The sequence below is a fragment of the Haliaeetus leucocephalus genome, unplaced genomic scaffold, assembly GCF_000737465.1.
Source record: "Haliaeetus leucocephalus isolate CR32 unplaced genomic scaffold, Haliaeetus_leucocephalus-4.0 Scaffold473, whole genome shotgun sequence".
NCBI classification, from domain to species: domain Eukaryota; kingdom Metazoa; phylum Chordata; class Aves; order Accipitriformes; family Accipitridae; genus Haliaeetus; species Haliaeetus leucocephalus.
The window spans coordinates 1078855-1100028 of record NW_010972909.1 but is presented as its reverse complement, the minus strand read 5'-3'; the positions used below and the strand labels follow the sequence as shown (position 1 = coordinate 1100028).

General features: G+C 40.0%; 1 protein-coding gene across 2 annotated transcripts in view; it reads right to left on the bottom strand.

The window, feature by feature from the left end:
- The window catches only part of ATXN10 (ataxin 10), a 104645-nt gene extending 83479 nt beyond the window's left edge, over positions 1-21166 (bottom strand). The window contains exons 1-3 of one of the 2 annotated variants that reach the window (XM_010575284.1): positions 21081-21166; positions 15204-15395; positions 12090-12172 (exon numbers count right to left, since the gene is read on the bottom strand). In XM_010575284.1, coding sequence (XP_010573586.1) covers positions 12090-12172; positions 15204-15391 — 271 coding nt within the window. In that variant the 5' untranslated portion in view covers positions 15392-15395; positions 21081-21166. Of the gene's footprint in view, positions 1-12089; positions 12173-15203; positions 15396-19276; positions 19296-21080 lie in introns of those variants that run through there. The other variant, XM_010575285.1, reaches the window with a different exon arrangement.
- Between the last annotated feature and the right edge of the window lie 8 nt (positions 21167-21174).

The window sequence follows — 21174 nt, the reverse complement described above, 5'->3', positions numbered from 1 at the left end:
TCCAAACAGTTTACCCGAAGACAAGCAGATGCCTCACATTGTTCTCTTTGCCTGGATCTTCCTCCAGCTCCTTTCCACCCCTCTTCCATCTTCACTTTCCCTGGAGGAAGAACTATAGCACTCTCAGGCCTCTGGGAGAGACTCTTTAGTACGGGCATTTCCTCTCCGTACATGTAAAAACAGTTAAGCTTCTCTCCCTACATTATATTTAGGACACTCTGTCTTCAGGAAGCTCTCTGCATTAAAAGGTTTGTTTACCCTATTCTTCCCACCTTGATCTTATGGTCCAGATGTCCCTGCTGGGAAAAACAAAAACAACGTAGATCTGGTCATATCCTGTAAGAAAATAATGTAATCTTTACAATAAACATATCCTTTATCTCTTCTCCTCCATCACAGCCAGAAGACAGGGAAGAAGCATATGACCTGCACTATGCCCATCACTGCCAATAACAACAGGTTCTATTAGGGACAGTACATAATTGGCAAACCCCATTGATGCCCACCCTTTTCTGGCTAAAGTCTAGCAGCAAGTTATGAGACGAAGACCGGTTTCTCTTCCTGCCTTTGATGTAAAGGGAAGCTAGAAACAGCCACCGAGCAGCTGCTGCAAGGTAAGATGATCAGAAATATGATGGCCCTGCTCACACCAGAGCTGCCCTGGGGAGCTGCCGATTCAGCACACAGTGTCAGAGCAAAGCAAAACCACCACAGCCTTTCCATCGAAAGAAGGTGGCAGGGAACAAATTTTCCATCCGTAATAGAACACTAATTTTTTTTCCCCCACAGTCAACCAATGGCGACCATCTTAAATCTACAGATATTTCTGCAAGTTTTGATTCACATGTATTTATGTAGATTAGAAACCTGCCTCATTATGAATCCTGTTGACATTATTTGCTGGTAGGGTAGGGGACAGTAAAGAGCAAGGAAGGAAGGAAAGGGCTTACAGAACACTGTATTTAAAGGTCCACAGAAATATAGGCATTACTGTTCATTTCAATCCTCAACCAAAGTAACCAGAAACCATTCTAATTAAATAGACATCAGCAAACTCCCATTTCCTTTGTGCTCCAAGTGGATATCAGTCCACATTATAAAACCACTACGCATGTGTCATAAATCAGCAACATCTTGGCAGGCTGTACTAGAAAGCCTCCAAATTGCAGGAGCAAGAAAAAAACAAAACAGCTATACACACTGCCTAAAAGCAGTATCAGCAACAAGAAAAGCGAAACCTACAAGGCAGCCCGCTGGCCTGCTAATTGTTATAACTTAAGGATATTAGCTCAGGTTAATCCCTCTCCTAGAAAGAGCAAAATTATTTATATTGACTCTGAGACAGTCACCGCCTCTGTCTCCCGGTACAGGAATCAAAAAATTTTTCCATGAGTACCATGGAAAGGACAGTTTTGATCATCAATGCAACAAACATTGAACTGTTGGAAAGCACCAGCATTTTCGTCACTATTTCAAAGTCTGCTTCCAATGCCATCCATGTCATCAGTATCTGACAGGTGAATGAACCTCATTAGGCAGGATCTGATCTGTAGTTCAAACTGTACCTCAACAAGCCACTGCAATAATTCACTTTTACACTCATGCTCCACAGTAAATAAAGTAATTCAGCTCAACACAGCTTAAATCAGTCAGTCACTACAGAAGCAACAGGACTCAAGTAGAGAATCAAGCCCAAGGTAGGAAAAAAAACACTATCAAGAACCACTGGATTCAAATTCAGTAGGACATTTAGACCAGAGTTAGAAAAAGGTTAGAGGGGAGCCTTCCAAAGGACTAACAAGGGATAAACACAGCAAGCTAGAGCTTACTATATTCAGACACAAGATCCTACAACTACAGTTGCCTGTGGTATCAGGAGTCTAGTAGTGATGATCCAGGGCCTGTTGAAAGCCCCACTCCCTCCTTTTTTTTTTTTTTCCCTCCATTAAGATAAGAAAATGTTGCATTTAAATAGTGTCCCTGGTCCTAAAGCTGCCCTTCTTCAGTGGGTCTGAACTTGCTCTCCTCAAACTTCACTCCACTCCAGATGTTATAAAATGAGAAAAAAATTAAGGCATGTGTAGTTTCCATATTAATACCAGAAGTCACAGCCAAGCCATGTGCACAAAGAGATGTGTGAGGCTGAAAACAATAACAACACTGGCATTTACTCAAAATGACAGTTACTGCTGTATCACATAAATATAGTTTACTGTACTAACCCTGCAGGGCACAGTTAGTTGTGCCTGTACACACTGCACAAGATTCAAAGTGTGGGACTCTTACTGCATGGAGCAAGAGTTAACCACTGCAGACAGAGGCAATACTACATGCACAAGAGCTAAAGAGAATTCAGTGTTTGCTAACTAAGGACAATTCAACAGTTTGACTCATCTTAGTCCAGGTTTGGCTCTGTTCCTTCTGCAGACAGCTGAAAGAGATGTAAAAGTTGGCTCCCTATTTTGCAGTTTCTGAAAAAAAAGGCCAAAGAACAAAGACCTGGAACAATGAACTGAACCAAGGCCCACCCAAATCAGAGTCTTTCCACAGCCTTCAATGGATTTTGGACCAAACTATGAGGACCAAGAGAACCTTCTTACCCACAGAAGGTGGCATCAGGTTGACATGCTTAGCAAGGGTGAAGTTTGCACAGCTGTAATCCTTGCTGTAGATGTTCTGAAGACAGTTCATTACAAAGCTGTGGCAATATTCACCAAAACACAGTTCAGACAGAGCAGTTGTAAAGTTAAAACTGCAGTATAGGGCAGGACTGAAGTATTTGTGCATCTGGTAACTTACCATTGCCCAGCAGCAAGAATGCCTAAGTCCTTCCTGTACCGTTAACTAGTAAAGGGGCAACTGTCTATTGTTAGAAAACCTTGTAGTTGCTTCCTAGGATAGATGTTTCTGGGAGATGTTCAGAGTCACCTTCCAAAAGCACCCAGACTCACTTTCAATTTAAAAAAATAATAAAATAAAAAAAAATTAATGAGCTAAACACAAAAAGGAACAAAAAAAAAAACCCAAACCCCGAACAACCCCAAATGGTACCAAGAGAACAAACCAATTACTTAAAAACTTTCCTGTTTGGTAAAGTAGTAAAATGCTCTGAGCTATAATAATTAGGGGATAGCAAAACTCAAAAAAACACAGGATTTTCTTAAGCTATGGAAACATGAAACCAAAATCCCAATACAAGTGCAAATAGCAGTTTACTTCTACCAGATAGTGTATCAACTGATTGTTAGGGCATACACTCTGCAAATGCTACAAAGACCATGAAAATCCCAATATTATTTTTACAGATTGGAAAAACACAAAGGCCAAAAACAACACCAATAACTCAAATAAAAAACTCATGCTTATGTTTACATAAAAGTTTGATGAGTATAATATATTCGTCACACTCCCACAATTATTCCCCGAAAATACTATAAATATTATTTTGACAATGTAATTATAGTTTTTACTTTAACAGTGGCAGCAAAGTACTGGCACCAATCCCCCATACAAAAAGCCTAGACAGACAAAGCAAAGATCACACATGGAAACTGGCAACTCTTAAGATCAGGGCTGTCCCTTATTTATATGGCTAAAAAAAGTCTGTTTAAATTAGCATCCCATTTAAGCAAGCTGTAAAACATAAGTAGTTTAATTATGCCAGCAGTAAGCAAAAGGAAACCCCAAATACAAAAATAAACGGAACTGCAGATTTTTAAATTCTCTTTTCTTCCAAGCAACTGAGGCATGCTCCTTTTACGCTGCTTTTTGGGAATTAACCTCATTGACCGTGGGTCCATTCAGGAACTGCTCTCTCCCACTTCCTCTCCCTTGAAAGAAACACTAATATGAATATGAACATAAATTGGCAAATGTCACCTATTAACAGCTCATGATGTTTTGACTCTGTGTGACAAGTAAAACGGTTCAAGCTTTATAACCACTTATTCCCTCATTCCATGTAAATCAGCACGTAACATACAATTTGTACAACAAATCTGCAGCGTAATAATTTACAGTATTTGCTCACAAAAAAACCCATCAAAAACAAACAAACAAGAACAACAAAAAAATTCCCCAACAAAATGGTATTCATTCTCCTCCAGAGATAAATATAGCTGGGACTGATGTGGGAACAGAGGAAGGATTAACTTTCCTTCCTTAGTCCTGTTGGTTTAAATTTAGTAGCCATTGTGTTTGAGAGGCTCCAGGATACAATTTAAAAGTTACATCTTCTCCAACTGTAATCACATTACAATCAAATTCATATAACCAAGCCTGTGTGGAGACACTTGTTGTTTAGACAGCAAAAAAGATCTCTGTTTATAGGTAATAAAACTTAGCATTGGTTTCCCAAATGCACTGGGTGAGCTCTGGATATTTGCTCTGATTTGCTATGATGTCTGTCTAGTAAAAAATTTACTGTTCCATCACACTTTCCAGGTATATTTTAAAATATTTATTTTTCATATATAAAACACAAGCAGTAATTTGGAAATGAAACCATTCAGTGCAACATGATTAAAGACCTACAAAAAGCAGCGAAAACAGAATGCAAATTTTTTAAAGAATAAAACAGAAACATGAAAGATACTGAACAGGAAATAACAAAGAAGCACAAAAGATAAGAGACAGCCTCCTTCAGTCAATATTGGCATTCGTTAAAGAATGTTTAGGCTCCGTAGTTGACCGCTCTGTTTCTCTTTCCTGTTAATTCAAAATACTTTGCTGAATGTCCTGTCATTCCAAATGATAAGGTACAGGAAAAAAAGAAAGTATCAAAAACAGGCCACAGATTAGTTAGACTCCTATGTCAGTACATAAGCCCTAAATGCCCTCATTTTCAAACTAACTGGTTCTGCAAAGGTACCACTCAGATGCATTCTGAAAAGGTCTGAGTATTTACTTCTAGCTCATTTTCCTATTGCCAAGATACAATTGTTTTAATGGGACCAAAAGTAACAGTGCTGCTGTTGCCATTGCCTTCTAGGGGAAGAAAATAAATAAATAGATAGATAAATATTGACAAGAATCAAGAAATGGTTAAGGACACATGGCTGCCCATTTAAAAAGAATAAAGGAAAATCAATTTAGTGTTCTTTGGCAGGTTTGAGACCACCACCACCTCCCCCTGCTTTCCCATACCCTCAAAATTACCCAGTCTCAGTTTTCCAGTGCAATGCCAATTTGCAAATGGTTGAGTGCAGAACTAGGAACAGGTCAGAGCAAAGAAACATCCCATGTTTTGTTTCACTGACTGAAGACAGAACAGAAAGGTTTACTTCTCCTAGCCTCTCTTGAGGAAGTAGAAATCACTTGAATCACTTAACTGGTATTCATTCATTTTTGTTTTCAGGAATACTTTTGCAAACATAACAACTCAAAGCTCCCAGTTTTGCTCAGATTCTTCTTCAGGAAAACAAAACCATTTGATTAAACATCTCTTTTTCTATAAACCCTTGAAAATGACCCTGAATTAACAACTTTTTAGAAAGGGATAAGCCACCCAATGCAGCTGCTGGGAATTTCTGATCTCTCCCCATTTCTTTTCAGGGATCTCTCATAACAAAATGTCAACATCATTTTCTTGTACTACATTAACTCCTACAGGTTATAATTCAGTGGCTTTTTGAACACAGCATGCCTTCAGCTTCAAGAGTTTACAAAGAAATCAAGTAACCTTCTTTGCTCAATCATATGATGTTCTCCTCCTGCAGACCTCAGGAGAAAGTTTTTGTCTTGTTATTTCATCAAAGATGAAATGCTTCCATCCCATCTGGCTTTTGCAACAAATACCATCTCTGGAAGCTATATATAGCCTAGGTTCCTTACCTCTTAAATATTTCTGAAGCACACACACACCCTTATGCTTTTTTTTTTTTTAATGTCTGTGAAGGAGTGATATTGTTTTTATTTTTACAGAGTTCTGAATTCCAAGGTTACTTATTACCATTTCTTCTGCAGAGTACTTCTCTTCCACGCTGACAGATTATAAAGTACTTTCCAATGCACTTTATTCCTAGACCATGATCAACCCATAAGGCAGCAATGGGTCAAGAACAACTGTTTTTTCATTAACTAAAAGAAAATACACATGATAGCTGACCAGGTCCAAATCAGTGTATGTACTTAAAGAACACTAACTGAACCTGAACCCAAGTTATCATTAATGCTTCTGGCAGGCAGAAGAGGAAAAAAAAAAGCACTGAAGAAGTTTCAGATTCATCATGGTCATCTTTACCTGAACAGCATCACAGGCTTTCTCCTCTTCTGCTCAAAGCAAGAAACATTTCTGCATAGCTCCCTTGTTAAGTACATGGCATTTTAAGTATTTGGAAAATGTTTAAAACAAGATATTCCATATTTCCCCACACATCTTCCCTCAAGAAAGGAGTTGTGAACAGGTGTTAGACATATGATATTCATGTTGCTGAACATCCTACCAGAAAATGCTCAAGTTACTATAATAAGCACAGTATTAAAAAATTTACATAGAGTCATCTTTCATCACTGCTTTTACAGGAATGTTTTAAGTTCTGTTCTGAATAGAGTATCTGTAGCAGTTTAACTACACCTGAACACTTTTCAGAAAATTGGAAGCAAACTCAAATTCCTGTTCAAGGATTCAAGCTTATCATTCACTATAATTTACCCAACATTTCTGGACTTCATAACATTAAGAGCAGTGACTGACCTAAACCTTTGTATAACAGCTAGCATATCTGGACCCTGATTTTGACTGAGATCTCCAGGAGTACCCATGACATAAACATAACGCTGTTAACATTCTCCCATTAACGCATTTTTATGCGGCTTAACCAAACAGGGTAAAACCCCTAAAAACTTAAGGGGCATGGCACCAGCACAGCATAACAATACGTGCACTACTTGGTTAAAAGCTAGCTCAAGTATCACCAGCAGCCTGGAACAGAGGAATGCTGGCGCGATGCTCAGAGCACCTCTCTCAGGCACTCACAAACAGCGCAGTATTGCTCTGCCGCTGATACGGTGCAGTTGCACTCAGTTCCGCTCAGAGAGGACAATCAACTCATTCAGAGAACTTGCACAACAAATTGTCCCACGCAGGGCAGCTATCAGGCATTCAATGCCTTTTCATCCTAGAGGAGAGAAAAGTATTTTGGCAGATAAATACTTTTTAAGCAATTATGTTGGAATTCAAAGCACATTCTTCAGCATCGGCAATATTTTGAAGCGGTGAAAGGTTTGAGAAGATCTATTTACAAACAAAAAGATTAAAGCTCCTTCTGTCCAGGATGGGGTGGGGGTGGGAATCAATGAAAGGATCAAATGGGACACAGCCTACTGAACATAAGCTTGCTTCAAAACAGGCATGCCCTCACTGCATTTTATTAAGGACAAGCAAAGCTACCTGTTTTTTCCCAGATTTCAGAGATGAATCCTAAATCCAGATCTTGCACTCTGGAATCTAAAGATCCATCATCTTGACAAACCTCAACGTACCTTCCCAAAGGTCTGCTAGATTCTGCTGGAAAGCTTAAGATTTGCCATAGGAAAAAGGGAAAAAAAAAAAACCAACCCCACAACCAAACCAAGACACATGCTATGAAGTGAAGGAGATTTTCTACTTGGGCTTCTGACAAGGATATTTCCTATGTCTGCTGCAATCCCTAACATACTGAACTACTTCTTAGCTCTTAAGAGATCTGGGTCTGCTTTAAGTTCAGTTAAAGTTCATCTGGCAGCTTCATCAGCCTGCTCCTCTGGCAAGTGTTCTTGGTCTTTGTACCCGCAGCAGAAAAAAAAAAAAAAAAAGCTTGTTATGATGAGGCTTTTTTTTTTTAATTAAAAAAAAAATACCTAAACCCAAAAGGGATACGGAGAGGGTACTACGAAAATTCCATTAAATCTATATTCTGCAGAAACTTAATTTTTTTCCTAAGACTCAAAGTAAAATTTTGAGTATCTTGCTAGCTATTTGTCGGAAGACTGTGGTCTCAAATCAGTTAACGAAGAAATGTAACGGACCTTCTTGCATGCAGCATTTCTGCAGGAGTAGGTACAGTTCCTGCATCTTCAATCCCTATTCAAATTAATTCTGAACTGGGGAGAGGGGCGCAGCATTTGTCATCTTCTCTGTCTTCCCACCAGGAATATGCAAGCTCTGTAATCTAAAAGGTTAAGTATGTCCTTACACAATCACTCGCTTCCTAGACTTTCAGCATATATAGTTGTAACCAGTTTTCAGATACTGTCACAAGAAGTGTGGCACTTGAATTTTTCTCTACTTGACCGGGAAGTTCTCTCTCTTGCAGAGAGAAGGAGGGAGGACTGCTGGAGCAATAAGAAAACAGAGCACATTTACAAGTATGTGTGACATATCTGACAAATCAGTCTTGACACTGCCCAGAAGAAGGGCTACAAATTGTTAACACTTGTTAAGCATCATTGCCCATCAACCGCCTGCACTCATCTAGCTGTTGGCTTTCACTCTGCAACTCCTTCGAGCAGGTTCCAGTCTCTAAGTACTACAGAATATGAATTGCTCAAGACAAATTACTACTATGTATTGTAAGCAAGTACGAGAAGAGAAACTAGGCTATGGAACGCAACTACAACTAACTTGGGAAATAAGAAGGGAGGAAGAATGGGGAAAAACAGCTATCTGTAGCAACACCGTACAGTAAAGGCCTAAAAATGTTATTTTAATATACGTATTAAAAAGAAAGATGATTATTACAGGGATGGCTGGCTTGCAGTTGGGGTTGGACAACCTTTATATGCCATATGTATCAATTAACTAGTTATTTTTAAACTTATCTGAAGCCTTAAAGAGCTACTCCAGGACAGACACACTAACTTACCTTCAGATTTTCTGCCCCATTGCCTTAGTGGCATATCATGTACTCAAAACAACAGCTTTTTCCACAGCTGGCTGGGACAAGTATATTACAAGCATACAGGAAGTTATCTAACTTTTTATAGCATTAAAAAAAAAAAAGAAAAAAAGAGATATACTGAAAACTTGCAGTAGAGTTGTTTCAGTAAATATACTGAAGTGAGGAACCAAATTAACCATGTATGTAACACTTTGGCCTAAGATAAAGTACTAAAAAAAGTATTTCTCCTAGCAGAGATGATGTAAAGGAGTCTGAATTTAATTGAATGAATCTAAGCAACAGTTTTTAATCACACCATTTTGCACAGCACCTCCTTTTTTGCTGCTTTGATCACTAATATATTGTTAGAACAGGCAGTTCGTCCCCTCCCTTAGAACCACCACATTGGTCACAGTAGTGGCCAGAGAATATATACTTTATTTCATTTATGGGTTTATCCATTACAAATTGTACTACACTGAACTTTCCTACAAAAACTACCACACCACTCAGAGACTTACAAGTCTTAAGTTACCAACAGATAAAAGAGTGAAAACATACCACAGATCAGGTTAAAATAAGTTTGCATAAAGAATTTTCAATCTCTCCTCTTCATAAATATAATAATGTTGCAACTTCAAATTTATTTAGCCTACAATAACTTGCTCTGGGAATTTGTCACAGGGACACGAACTGAAACATTATTGTTTTTCACTGTGCAATACAGGATTACCTCTTATCCTTGTATTTTGTTGCTATGGACGCAACATGAAGGTATTTAAAATACCTTAAGGATATAAACAGGCACCGAGAGGAATCATCAAATCCAAGCAGCCATTTAAAGGAGGAAACGGGACACATATCCAAATGAACAACCTGAAATATTCCACTTAACACCTAATTATCTGCTAGAACAAAATACACATGCTACTCTAGCCTTGTGACCCAATTTCCTATATGAAATATGAGGAGGAGAATCATGAAGCAGAAATGTAGTTAGTAAACACAGTAACAATTTCATGGCTTGCTTCTGTTTCAACAGTCCTATTCAAGGCCACTTTGCCTCACTTTTGAAAGTACCACTAATAATCTACAGTTGAATGTAACTGTTAACTTCTGAGGTATACCCTGTAGAAGGAGCTGGTGCTCTAGGCACTAGCTTAATTTTCACTTAGAACAAAGTTCAACAGATCACTCAGCAAGGAATTAGCAACACTTGCTTGTCTATTTTTTTGTTGTTGTTGTACTAACATAAATGGAATACCTCAGCCATGCTCATCACAGACATTTCTCAATGAGATCAATACTACATACACTATCAAACAAACCATCTATCCTGGGTCAATACATCAAATTTTAGTTACAACTCAAACCCATTTGTTGAACAGATACGAAGAGTAACGGTCACAAAACACTTTTTATTGAGATACTGTTAAAAACTTTCTGGTCAATGCCCCCCTTAATTTTCAATGCTGATAGAAAGAGATTTTACAACATCCTCTGGCTAGGAAAAGGAGTCTGAAGCAGTTAATCAAGTTACTGGGTTCCACCCCCTCCTTTCTTTTTTGCTGAGTAACATTCACTGCTGCTTCTTCAGGTCCCAGCAGCAGAACTGCATGCATGCATATGATAACCCATCAAGGAGGGGTCAGCAGCCACAAGACTAAGGGGGAAACCTCAGGCCACGCATGTAACCAGCAAAGGGTACATCCTGCTCACTCTCCTCTAGATACTGGGAGGCACCACTGAAAGGTGGTATTCTCACACCGCCAATTCCTGATGCCTTGAGTAAGCTGAAGGTGGGAAGTCCACTTGCCCAGGACAGACTTTCGAGCCTAAAGTTGTCAAGGACCCTAGGAGGGACAATGTCAGGCTGGACAAAGCCAGCATTTCAGTTCCCATCGCTTTTCCTTTTCTCTTAGTGGTCTATAGAGGGGTTCACAACTGTGGGGCAGGACATTCTTGCCCTCCATGCCTTCTCCCAGTCCTCCCTGTCCAACCCTGTGACACAGCTTGAGAGTCACTCCTGTGTCCTATCAGTTCCTCCTCTTTATGGTCACCGAGCAAGCCCTCTTTTTGCCACCCACAGGGTTTAGTTCTCGTCCTCCCACACTGAAGGGCTGTGCTAGCATCATTGATCCTTCCCTGGAAGGAGGATTCCAGCAACGGGTGAAGGAATGAACGTGGCTTAAGCATAATACCGTCACATGCCTGAAAGGCTTCATTTTGAGCCAAATATAGCAGCAAAAGGAAAAACTGTATCCTGGACTTCACTGCTCTTTCCCAGCTTCATAAAGGTGTTTGAGGGTAAGTTACTGTATGACAGTAGTTTCACTTGCTTTTGCAAAATGATAGAAAAGCAGCAACAGGAACCCAGTAAAAACCTCATCCAAGTAATGGGAGTGAAAAGAAATAAAAGTAGCAAGAGAAACCAAATGTTCCCTGCTCTCTCCAACCACAGACGGTAAAGACTGGGGTCCAATGCCTTGTATCAAGCTCCACATGCATACACAGGGAAACGCAGATTGTGAAGAGGATTACTGAAAATGCCTTAACATCCAGTGAAATGAGTTTGGTAGAAATTGGTAGCAATAACTGCCATTAAGAAGGAAGAATACTACAGTCAGATTTTTTCTTCACTGCATGAAAAGAAAAGAAAAAACTCATTCATTGAGGAAATGTGAACACTACTCAGATCAGTACTTAGTTCTTGGCAGATACTACCCTGACTGGCCAGCAACCACAGCACAGAAATGCAAATTAAAAAATAATTTTAAATAAGTCACAGCCAAAATTTGTTTCCTGGAATCAGATAAATTATTTCAAGTGTCATCAAAATAAAAAAGGAGTATTTCTTCATTTCACTATGTTTGCAGATCAAATAAAAAGACAGAAAAACAGCAAACATATTTTGAATGGAGGTATTACAAGAACTTTTCCTTCCTGCCGCTCAAATATCCTAGTTAATTTTAAAGAATTTCAACATATCTTTCCTTTATCAATCTACAGGGAACAGTTGAGGGAAAATACAATTGGACTAGACTTGGAGCTGAGATTTTTTTCAAGCAGCATAAGAGAAGGCCCCCCCCAATTCTTAACTGCAATTCAAGAAACAATTAAGCTTATTTATTAAAAAAATACATCAGTAAGGGGACATCATACCACCACAAGACTTCCCACATAAAAAAAATACAGTGCAGGCTATATATTTAACAAAATCCACAGCCTTACCAGTCAATAACAATTCTTCTTTGATTTGTATTCCATGGAGCAATTTGATCAAATGGACAGACGTAGAGATGAGACCCAAGTTCCTATTATTAAATTGGAGAAAAAAAAAAAAATAACCATACTTGATTTGAAATACACTCAAATAAAGTGAAAAGGCTTTTCACTGAAGTTAACAGCAAGTCTTTAACATCTTCAGAAACTCTGAAATAAAAAGCAGTTTCTCCTGCTTAACTGTTCCTGACTATGAGTAGCCACACTACTACCATCAGAAGCAAAATGAACAGGTTTACTGCATCAGCCTGCATATTAACAATTCTGGACATAGCACCTTCAGAGCTAAGTACCCCTTCCTCTCTTTTTGCTACTCTTCTAAATCAGATGTTCAAAATTAGCAGGTTATTCCTGTAATTTAAACAGCTTTATTTGTGTAAAAACTTTGTTTGAAGTTCAAGTGTTCAGGGAAAGCGTCAATGTACATTACTTAGTAATAAACTTTGAGGATTTTAAATACCAACAGAGTGATTAGCAGCCATCAGAGGAACAGGGCCAGTTCAAAGGGAAACATACAAAACTCTCAGAGGAAAACAGGGAAGGTCAAATAATCCATTATCCTTTCTCCAGTGAGAAGGAATCAGAGGTAGAATCTCAGAATGGCTTGGAAGAGACCTTTAAAGATCATCTAGTCCAAACCCTGCGCCATGGGCAGGGACACCTTCCACTACACCACGTAGCTGAAAGCTCCATCCAACCTGACCTTGAACATTTCCAGACATGAAAAAACATGGTCATAGCGAAGATAAATGAGTCAAGTGAAGCCATTTGGAATCAAAAACACCAAAATAATTCTACAGCCAGAGATCAGCAATCCTGGAGGCAAACAACATACATGCCAGGACGTGCATGCAACAGGAGTAAAAAATGAAAGTCAAAGAATACAGTACAAGCAGATGAAGTTTTCAGCTTTTAACTCATTTGTACTTTAGTAGTCACACTTTTTGAGATCAGCCAAGATAGAGTGGCATCAGCCAAGACAGAATGGCTGAAACTGCAGAACATGGCAATACCATCTCTACCGAACCTTCACACCCATCCATCAGTTACTTAAAAAATATATCATCACATATGAATACTGAATAATTGTCTTCTGCAGATGTTTTCTGACAAACACATACTCCTTCTCATTAAGTTCTAACACAGAAGAGAAGCCAAAGATACATTTATAAATATATAATACACACATGCACACTGGTATACATACAATCTATTAAAGCACTTCCCATTCCTTCAGACCCCAAATTTCTTCACAGCACACAAAGAAGAAGAACTGACCCTGGAAGGAACAACGCTTCATATTCCGCAATAGTTTAAAAGCTGTTATGCAATCCATGTGTTCACAATCTTTCCATTCTTTCCTAGAAACAATCAGCTTCAATTTTGATCAAACAATTTGTAGTTTGGGGTGGGGTTTTTGGGGGAATATCTGAATGTCGCACACTTCAACATCAAAGGCACATAATTTTCCTTCCATTCACAACTTTTGATCATTCAGGACATTTAATTCCTAAACAAGTCGTGCATTTGCAACCGTTTAAAATCAACACAAACATATGGCTAATACACAGCTGGCTCAAAGCACCCAGTGCGATATTAAAAGGACCATAAATTGTTATGCTGCTAGAAAGCCAAAACAGTATCCAACGAGTGACCCACTGAGTCCTTCACTGTTAGAAGCATGGTCAGAGCTTTCTACAGGCCTTCCCCCTCCTGCAGTCTAAGGGACAGCACAATTATTAGCATTCAGCTTCCACGTGAGCAAGGCTACGCTAACTGCCTAGGAAGGGCAAGTACACAGCACAAGTATGACCAGTGCAGAGCACGTTTTTGTTCAGAAGCAGGTTGGATATCTGAATTCCATTAAAAAGTAAAAAATTAGTTTTTACTTTCTAATGGAATTCAGGTATCCATAACTAGGTTGTATTTGTCACGCTACTGAAAAAGGCAATCCTACCAACTCCCAGCCATGCAATTCTGTTCACCCTGTTTTAACAAGTAACTATGGAGCTACAGTAAGTTACAATAAGGAACCCAGTCTGGTTGAACATCCACCTAGCAAAAATTTATAAACAAGCATATAAATCTTCTGTCAGATTGGTTCCTTGACCCACAACCTGATCACAAGTGCTAGCACTGCCAGGAACAAAAAGGTAAGAGCCTGAACTTACATTTACCTTATTCTAAAACTAATGCCTTCTACAAAAAGTCCTGCAACTTTTGTGGCATTAACAAAATTCTGCCCCAGCACAGAAGTTGCAACTTTGTGTCATGTCAAAATTATATTTAGTTCAATAAACCAAATCCGACAATTCCCAAGAAACCAAATTTTAAGACTGTACTCCACAACAATTCTTTGTTATCTAACAAACTTGCAATGGGTTTGGGGTTTGGTTTTTTTTTTTTTTGGTTGCTTGGTTGGTCGGTCTTAAGTTCTTGGAGGGGGAGTGTTTGTTGTTGGTTTTGGGGTGTTTTTTTGTTTTGTTTTGGTTTGGTTTGTTTTTAAAAAAAACAACAAAGACAGCAGGTAGAGTACCAGATTTTCAGGAACTACAGCTGGTTGTATCCCAAGCATCCCCTCAATGTTGCAACAGATGCAGACAAAAAAACCCCCGAGAGGCTAAATAGCTTAAGGAGCCAGGGTGACTACTTATTATCCATTAATACCAGTTTACTACACGTATCAGGGTTGATATGCACAATTCTACACGCTATACTTTGCCATGAGTACCAGACAGCTCTAAACGTACCTTATCCTGTAACTGATAATTAAAACTATTTACTTATTATGTTATCCAAAAAATTAAAGAAACAAGAGAAAAAACTCATACTAAGGACACAAACACTTTGTTCTATTATTCAGCAGTGCCCCAAACTCTGACCTACAAATAGGTCAGCTATTTTTGGTTCTTGCATACTTCATTTCAAGTGACTGCATCAAGCAGGAAATACCAGTTAATACATCAACTAACACAGCAGTGTAAAATAAGAATCTCTATATAAAACCACACAAACATCAGAAGGTTATATTTTTGTATGTGTTAAAATGGATCATAACTATACCTCATGACATGTTGATTCTTGGCACACTCAACACAGGCATTCCTCAGACATCTGAAACACTCTGCTATGAGCAGCAGGCAGGTGTCTCGATCTACCAGTTCACAGCAGCCCTTATCGGCCTGCTCAATTTCACTTGAGGCGCTCATCAGGATTTCCAGGAGATCCCGAAATATACTTTCTTTTGCCATTTCTCTGAAATAAATAAATAAATTCGTAGTGAACAAAAAATACACTGCTATCAAAAAGCCTATATTATGACAGTTACACTTCTTACCGTAAACCCAAAGATGTTTCTGCAACAGTTTTTAACTATCTATAGTACAGAAGGTCCTTCAAGTAGAAAGAGCAAAATATATGCACACAATCATCCCACCAGCCTTTTCAGAAAAGGGCCTGTGAGAGAGTTGTATATTACTTGTATTCCTCACAGCTCTCCAATGGCTCTTTGGAATCTTAATTAAAAAAAAAAAAAGAAAGTCTCTATAACGCATATAGCTAGCATGTTTATCCATGACACTGCATGTTGTTTTAAGAATTAGGAATTGCTTTAATTAATGAACACAGTTTAGATGTACAGCACTAGAAGTTTCAGAAGGTGGTATCAGAAGCTCTATTATAAAACAGCCTGCCACAAATTTCACCAAAGGGAGAAAGAGAAGCTGTGAAGAAAGCCGGTGGCTGCACTAGCATCATTCTGAAGTGTGTGAATCAAAGCCAAGGGAGAAAGTCAACTCTGTCTACTTCAGCAGTCAACTACCCCAACACAAAAAATACCATGCCACTTCTTAGAGTATCAAGACCTAGGAAAACAACACTACAAAACCATAAGCATACAGACAGATATTAGATGAATGGATGAGAGAGCTGATGCTGCTGCATCACATAGATTCACCAGACTCCACAGGACTGACATGCACATCTGCAGATATGTCATGCAGATATGCACAACATTTCCAAACCACAGCTATTCACATACTCTCTCCCCTGATTCTACGTTCAGAAAGGATCTGAGGGCAACACATTACAAACACTGCTAACTTGGTTTTGATACTACGTGCTGGTGAAAAGAAGCCACGCCAAAGAGCGTTTATGGCATCGCTACAGGAAAGTTCAATAAATTTGCTCATCCCATACTTCTGACCAGAGTCAAAAAAGGAACATCCAGACGCAGCCTCCTTGAATCTTAAACAGACTTGTCGTGTACTCAAGATCAAACAGGAAGGTTAGGATCTGAAACATAAGGTTGAAAAATACCTCCTAAGCTATGAACAGAAGTGAGATGAAATGGAAAGTAATATTAAACAAAATATATTCACACAGAACACTCTTCCTAAGGGAGAGTTTAAAAATTTCTTGATCAAACATTAGTGGATGATAGAGTATTACCCGTGTTCTGCTGCTCGTCCAAATGCCTAAACATTTACACCATTAGAAATTCTACCCACTCTTTATCACAAGTGATCACATGTCCATAAACCAAACCATTGAATCATAGAATCATTTAAGTTGGAACAGACCTTTAAGATCGTTGAGTCCAACCGTTGAACTAACACTGCCAGCTCCACCACTAGACCATTTCCCTAAGTGCCACGTCTACATGTCCTATCTGTAACACCTTTAGACATGTCTGAAGACTATTGTATTTCCCACCCCTGCTCCTGCCATGTTCTTTTTCCTGGACTAAATAAAACCAATTCTCTCAGCCTTTACTCACAGTTCACATTTTGTACGCCTCTTACCATTCTTGTTGCTCCAATAGTGACACTTTCATGTTCATCTACATCTTACTGACAGTACAGTGCATGCAATATCGAGGTCTGTTAAGGTGTGGAGTAGACTTACAAAGGGAGAGCACTTGCATTGCAAGAAATACAACAATGTACACAAATGTCATCACTAACTCAAAACAACATTAGATTTCAGATCTCCAGGAAATATGTATTTCATTCTACAACCTCACTGTTGATCAAGACCAACACACTTACACAATCTCCATCTACGTTAAAAAACCCACCACAGTTTACACTTTTTACAGTGGTGTAATACTGAGGGGAAAACACCGAAGTGGGGCAGAGCTGGCCCTCAGCCATAAAGAATACAGTAGAGCTTCTATAAACAGAAAGAAGGTTTGGAATTTGGGTTTTTTTTTAAAGACATAAGAAAAAAACATTCATGGGACTTGAACCTTTAACTTGCAAGAAGTGATGCAGCTCCTGCCGTTCCATGACAGGCATGTATGCCAAAAGATTCAGTGGCTGACGTACCACAGTACCCATGGTAAGTGCATCCAGACACAAGTTTTTCTAAACATCAGAAGAGCTATGGTCTGGTAAAGGAGCACCCAGCCAGACCCCATCCCAAACACACAAAAGCCATGTCTTCTCTGTTGAGTGAAGATGCCATACAGAACCATTAGCTGTTAGTCAGATGAGTTTTTAAACACTGAAATTATTCTAAAATAGGAAAACTCTCAGTCCAGCTCCAGTTCACTTTATATTTGCCTATGCCCTGTGTTGGATTATCACATGAAACTGGTCATTTCCTGACCCAGCTTCAAAATACAGAAGTCAGTGGTCAGTGCAAAACATATACTATTGTACAACGTTCAATCATTTGAAATTGGTAAAACAGAAGTGAAAAAAACTGCAAGTACTTTTGTGCATGTTTCTGTGACTCTACCAGTAAAAGGACACCTTAAAGTTATTCTTATCCTGGAAAAGTTTCCACTCTCATTACCTAGTTATGCAGCAGAACAGTTTTAGTCAGTTACTGGATTACAAGCATACTGGGCCATTGTGACAACTTTTCTCTTAATATTAGATTGAAAATAAAAAAAAACCCACAACTAAGAGTGTAGATATTTCCAGTAAAATATGAAGATTAAACTCTTGTGTGTTGTAACAGAGCAAGTGTGAGGTACACAAGGAAGTGCCTGTCCTCACTGTGAACATGGAAGTAGATGTGGATTTTTACATATCAGTGAAGAGAGAGAGAACTCCAAACCTCTCTCTCTGCACACTATGAAAGAAAATGAACGTTCCTAAGCCAGATCTTTTGGGGCAGAAATCAAATCTCTTCCTACAACAGAAAAGAAAAGCCTAAGTGAACAAGCAAAAGTTATTCTAAATGAACAAGGAATGACTTAAAGGTTTGGTAAAGCAGGATTCTATTCAGAGAAAATTTAAGTGCAACTCTTGTACTTAAGCATTTATACATCATTGCAATTTGAGTGTGTACTACAAAGGAATTTTAATTAAAATCATCTTTCTGCACAAAACCCAAAATTCTCAAATTAGCGAGGAGGGCATGAAGTGTTTAGCTGACATTAAGAAATCTGTCAAGGGTGATTTCAGGTAACTGGTCCCCAGCAATGCTTGCAACCATTGTTTTAAAAAAAAAAATAATCTTTTTCCAGCAGTATGACAAAGATTCACATACAGATAAAAATAGCAGCTACAAGTATTTAAAATGTATTTCTGAAAAGGAAAATATTTTCCTTCCATAACCTTTTCCCTAATATTTAAATATTGATCTATAAAACTAGCAAAGAGCCTGCTAAGTAGCTTTTAGATTAAAAAAATACCTTCTATTGTAAACAGGCCTTGAAATTCATTCAGAACTGCTCTGTGGATATTCCATAAACGTGTTTCCTATGTTTTGTTGCCTAAGACAGGATCTTCACAATTTGCTACTGACACCTGTCCTTGATTTCAGCATGAAGTATTCTGCAGGAATACAAAAGAAAGCAGAAGCAAAGGATATAGCAGCCCAGCTCTCAGACAAGGAAGACATGCACAGTTTTGTATTAAGTCAAAACAGAGAGTCAGAATTCATGTATTCATGCCAAAAGGAAGATTACTGTCACTCCTTGTAAGACCCAAGTGCTTGACTGTTAAAAATAGAAACTGTACACAATAACATCCTAGTGAACACTGAGTTAAAAACATTAATGCAACCATGTTCAAAAGACACGGCTCCAAAAATCATTAAATTAGGCAGGAATTATGCAAATATCCCAGAAGTTTGCAATTCTGCATTACTACTCTATGTTTTAGGTACTTACACAATTCGACTCTTGTAAGCAGAGTCCCTAAAAAGCCTCTAGAGTATTTAACTTCACAATATTCCTGGTAATAAAATAATGCCATTTTCTTCCTTTTGTAACATTAGTAATGGAAGCATAACATCTGCTCAAAAGCACTGGAAGTCCCAAATAAAGCACACAGCTGAATTCAAGTCTCCCAAATTCCACACCATGGTCTCGTAGTTGGGGCATTATTTCCTCACCTTATTTGCTTCTGAATCACAGACCACTAGAACTCACATTTGTAAATTATTTTGTTTCCACAAGCACTGAACAATCACATAACAACAAAAGAATTGTCACTAAATATCACAATTTCATATACCAAACATCCATTGGGTTGTGTCTTCTCGTTCAACAGCACCAACAACAGTATTTTCCACAGTTGGCAAATTTATTGCCAAAGCTGCTCTCAGATCCATTCTGTCACATCCTATAGGATGTAAGCTAACACTACAGCTTTGTCCTTCTGGAAGGGCAATTACAGTGCCTCTCTTCCTGCCCACCTGCACCCGCAAAACCTGGCTATTTCGGCGAATATCTACTCCTCTGTAAAACACAATGGCAGAGGTTTCAGGGAGAAAGGCTAGAAACAGGCAGAGAAAGCATCAGCACGTAAGCCCAAAATTTGCACAGGTCCTCCTCTCTTTCTTGAGAAATTGAAATTGAGATGAACACCAGAAGAAGGTCTCCTGTACACGCAAAGATCCCATGAACATGTTTGTAAGTACGTCTTACCACCACCACCACTTTTAAACAGGAATTTAATTAACAAAAATAGTATTGGGAATTAACAAAAAAACCCCAAAACAAAAAAACCCCCACAATTTTATGCTAAGCTTAGAAGTCTGATTTCTTAGTTCTTAGGTGCAATAACCTTCAAACAGCTACTGTTGAGAGGAGCGAGCACAAGCTTCACACCAACCTGTGCCTCCTCCCACCTTCCAGAAGAGCAAAAATGACTCCAAACCCTCTCATGCAGCTGAACCTCTCCATGCAGGCCCAACCTCTACTGAAGCCAATTGTTGTGCGGTATCACAGAGGTCCCCCTGACTTTACAGGCACAGCAATGCTCCATACCAGCCCCTTGCTTTCTCTGGTAACCCCATGCTTTCTTTCCCTATATTAAAAATGCTAAGGGGCACCCAACCTGTCCCCCCACCGCAGCCCATCCAGTGCCCGCCGAGGCCTACAACCTCCACCCTCGTCCCCAGGCCTTGGTCTCAGGCCGGCACGAAACCGTGGCCCAGCAAGGCCTCACGCGGCAGGCCTTACCCCACTTCCAGCCACCCTGCGGGGCTCACCGTGGCTTTTTGCCCCACAGCGGCTACTCCAACCCACCTGGGCGCACCCGCCTAGGAGGGCAACCCGTGACTGGGGGACGCGACCCCTTCCTCCCTGCCCTGGGCCTGCCACAGGCGCAGGGGCACGGGTGGACTGCCAGGCCCCCACGGGACCCCGAGGGAAAAGAGGGGAGAAGGGACGAGTCACCCCCCCACCGGTCCCCACAGGTGACCCCCGAGTCCCACACGAACAGCCCCGGGGCAAGCAAGAGACTTCACGGCAGGGAACCGGCGGCACCCCGCCGCTCCTCCGCGGGCCCCTTTCGTAGCGGAGCCCGCAGCCGACACCCCGAGGGCCACGACGGCGTTCGGAGCAGAGCGGAGCAGAGCCGAGCCGAGCGAGCCCTGCCCGCCGGCAACACACGGCCCACCCCAGCCCGCCGCTCCCCGCTGACCGGAGCTCCCTCCCCCGGCCCACGTGGCCGCGGGCGGCCCCTCCTCCCCGCTAACCTGGGCTGCTCCTCCCGGAACAGACCCGCCAGCGCCCGCACGCTTTCCAAGCGGGCCTCGGGCGGGGCCGCCGCGGCCCGCCCCAGCCGCGCCG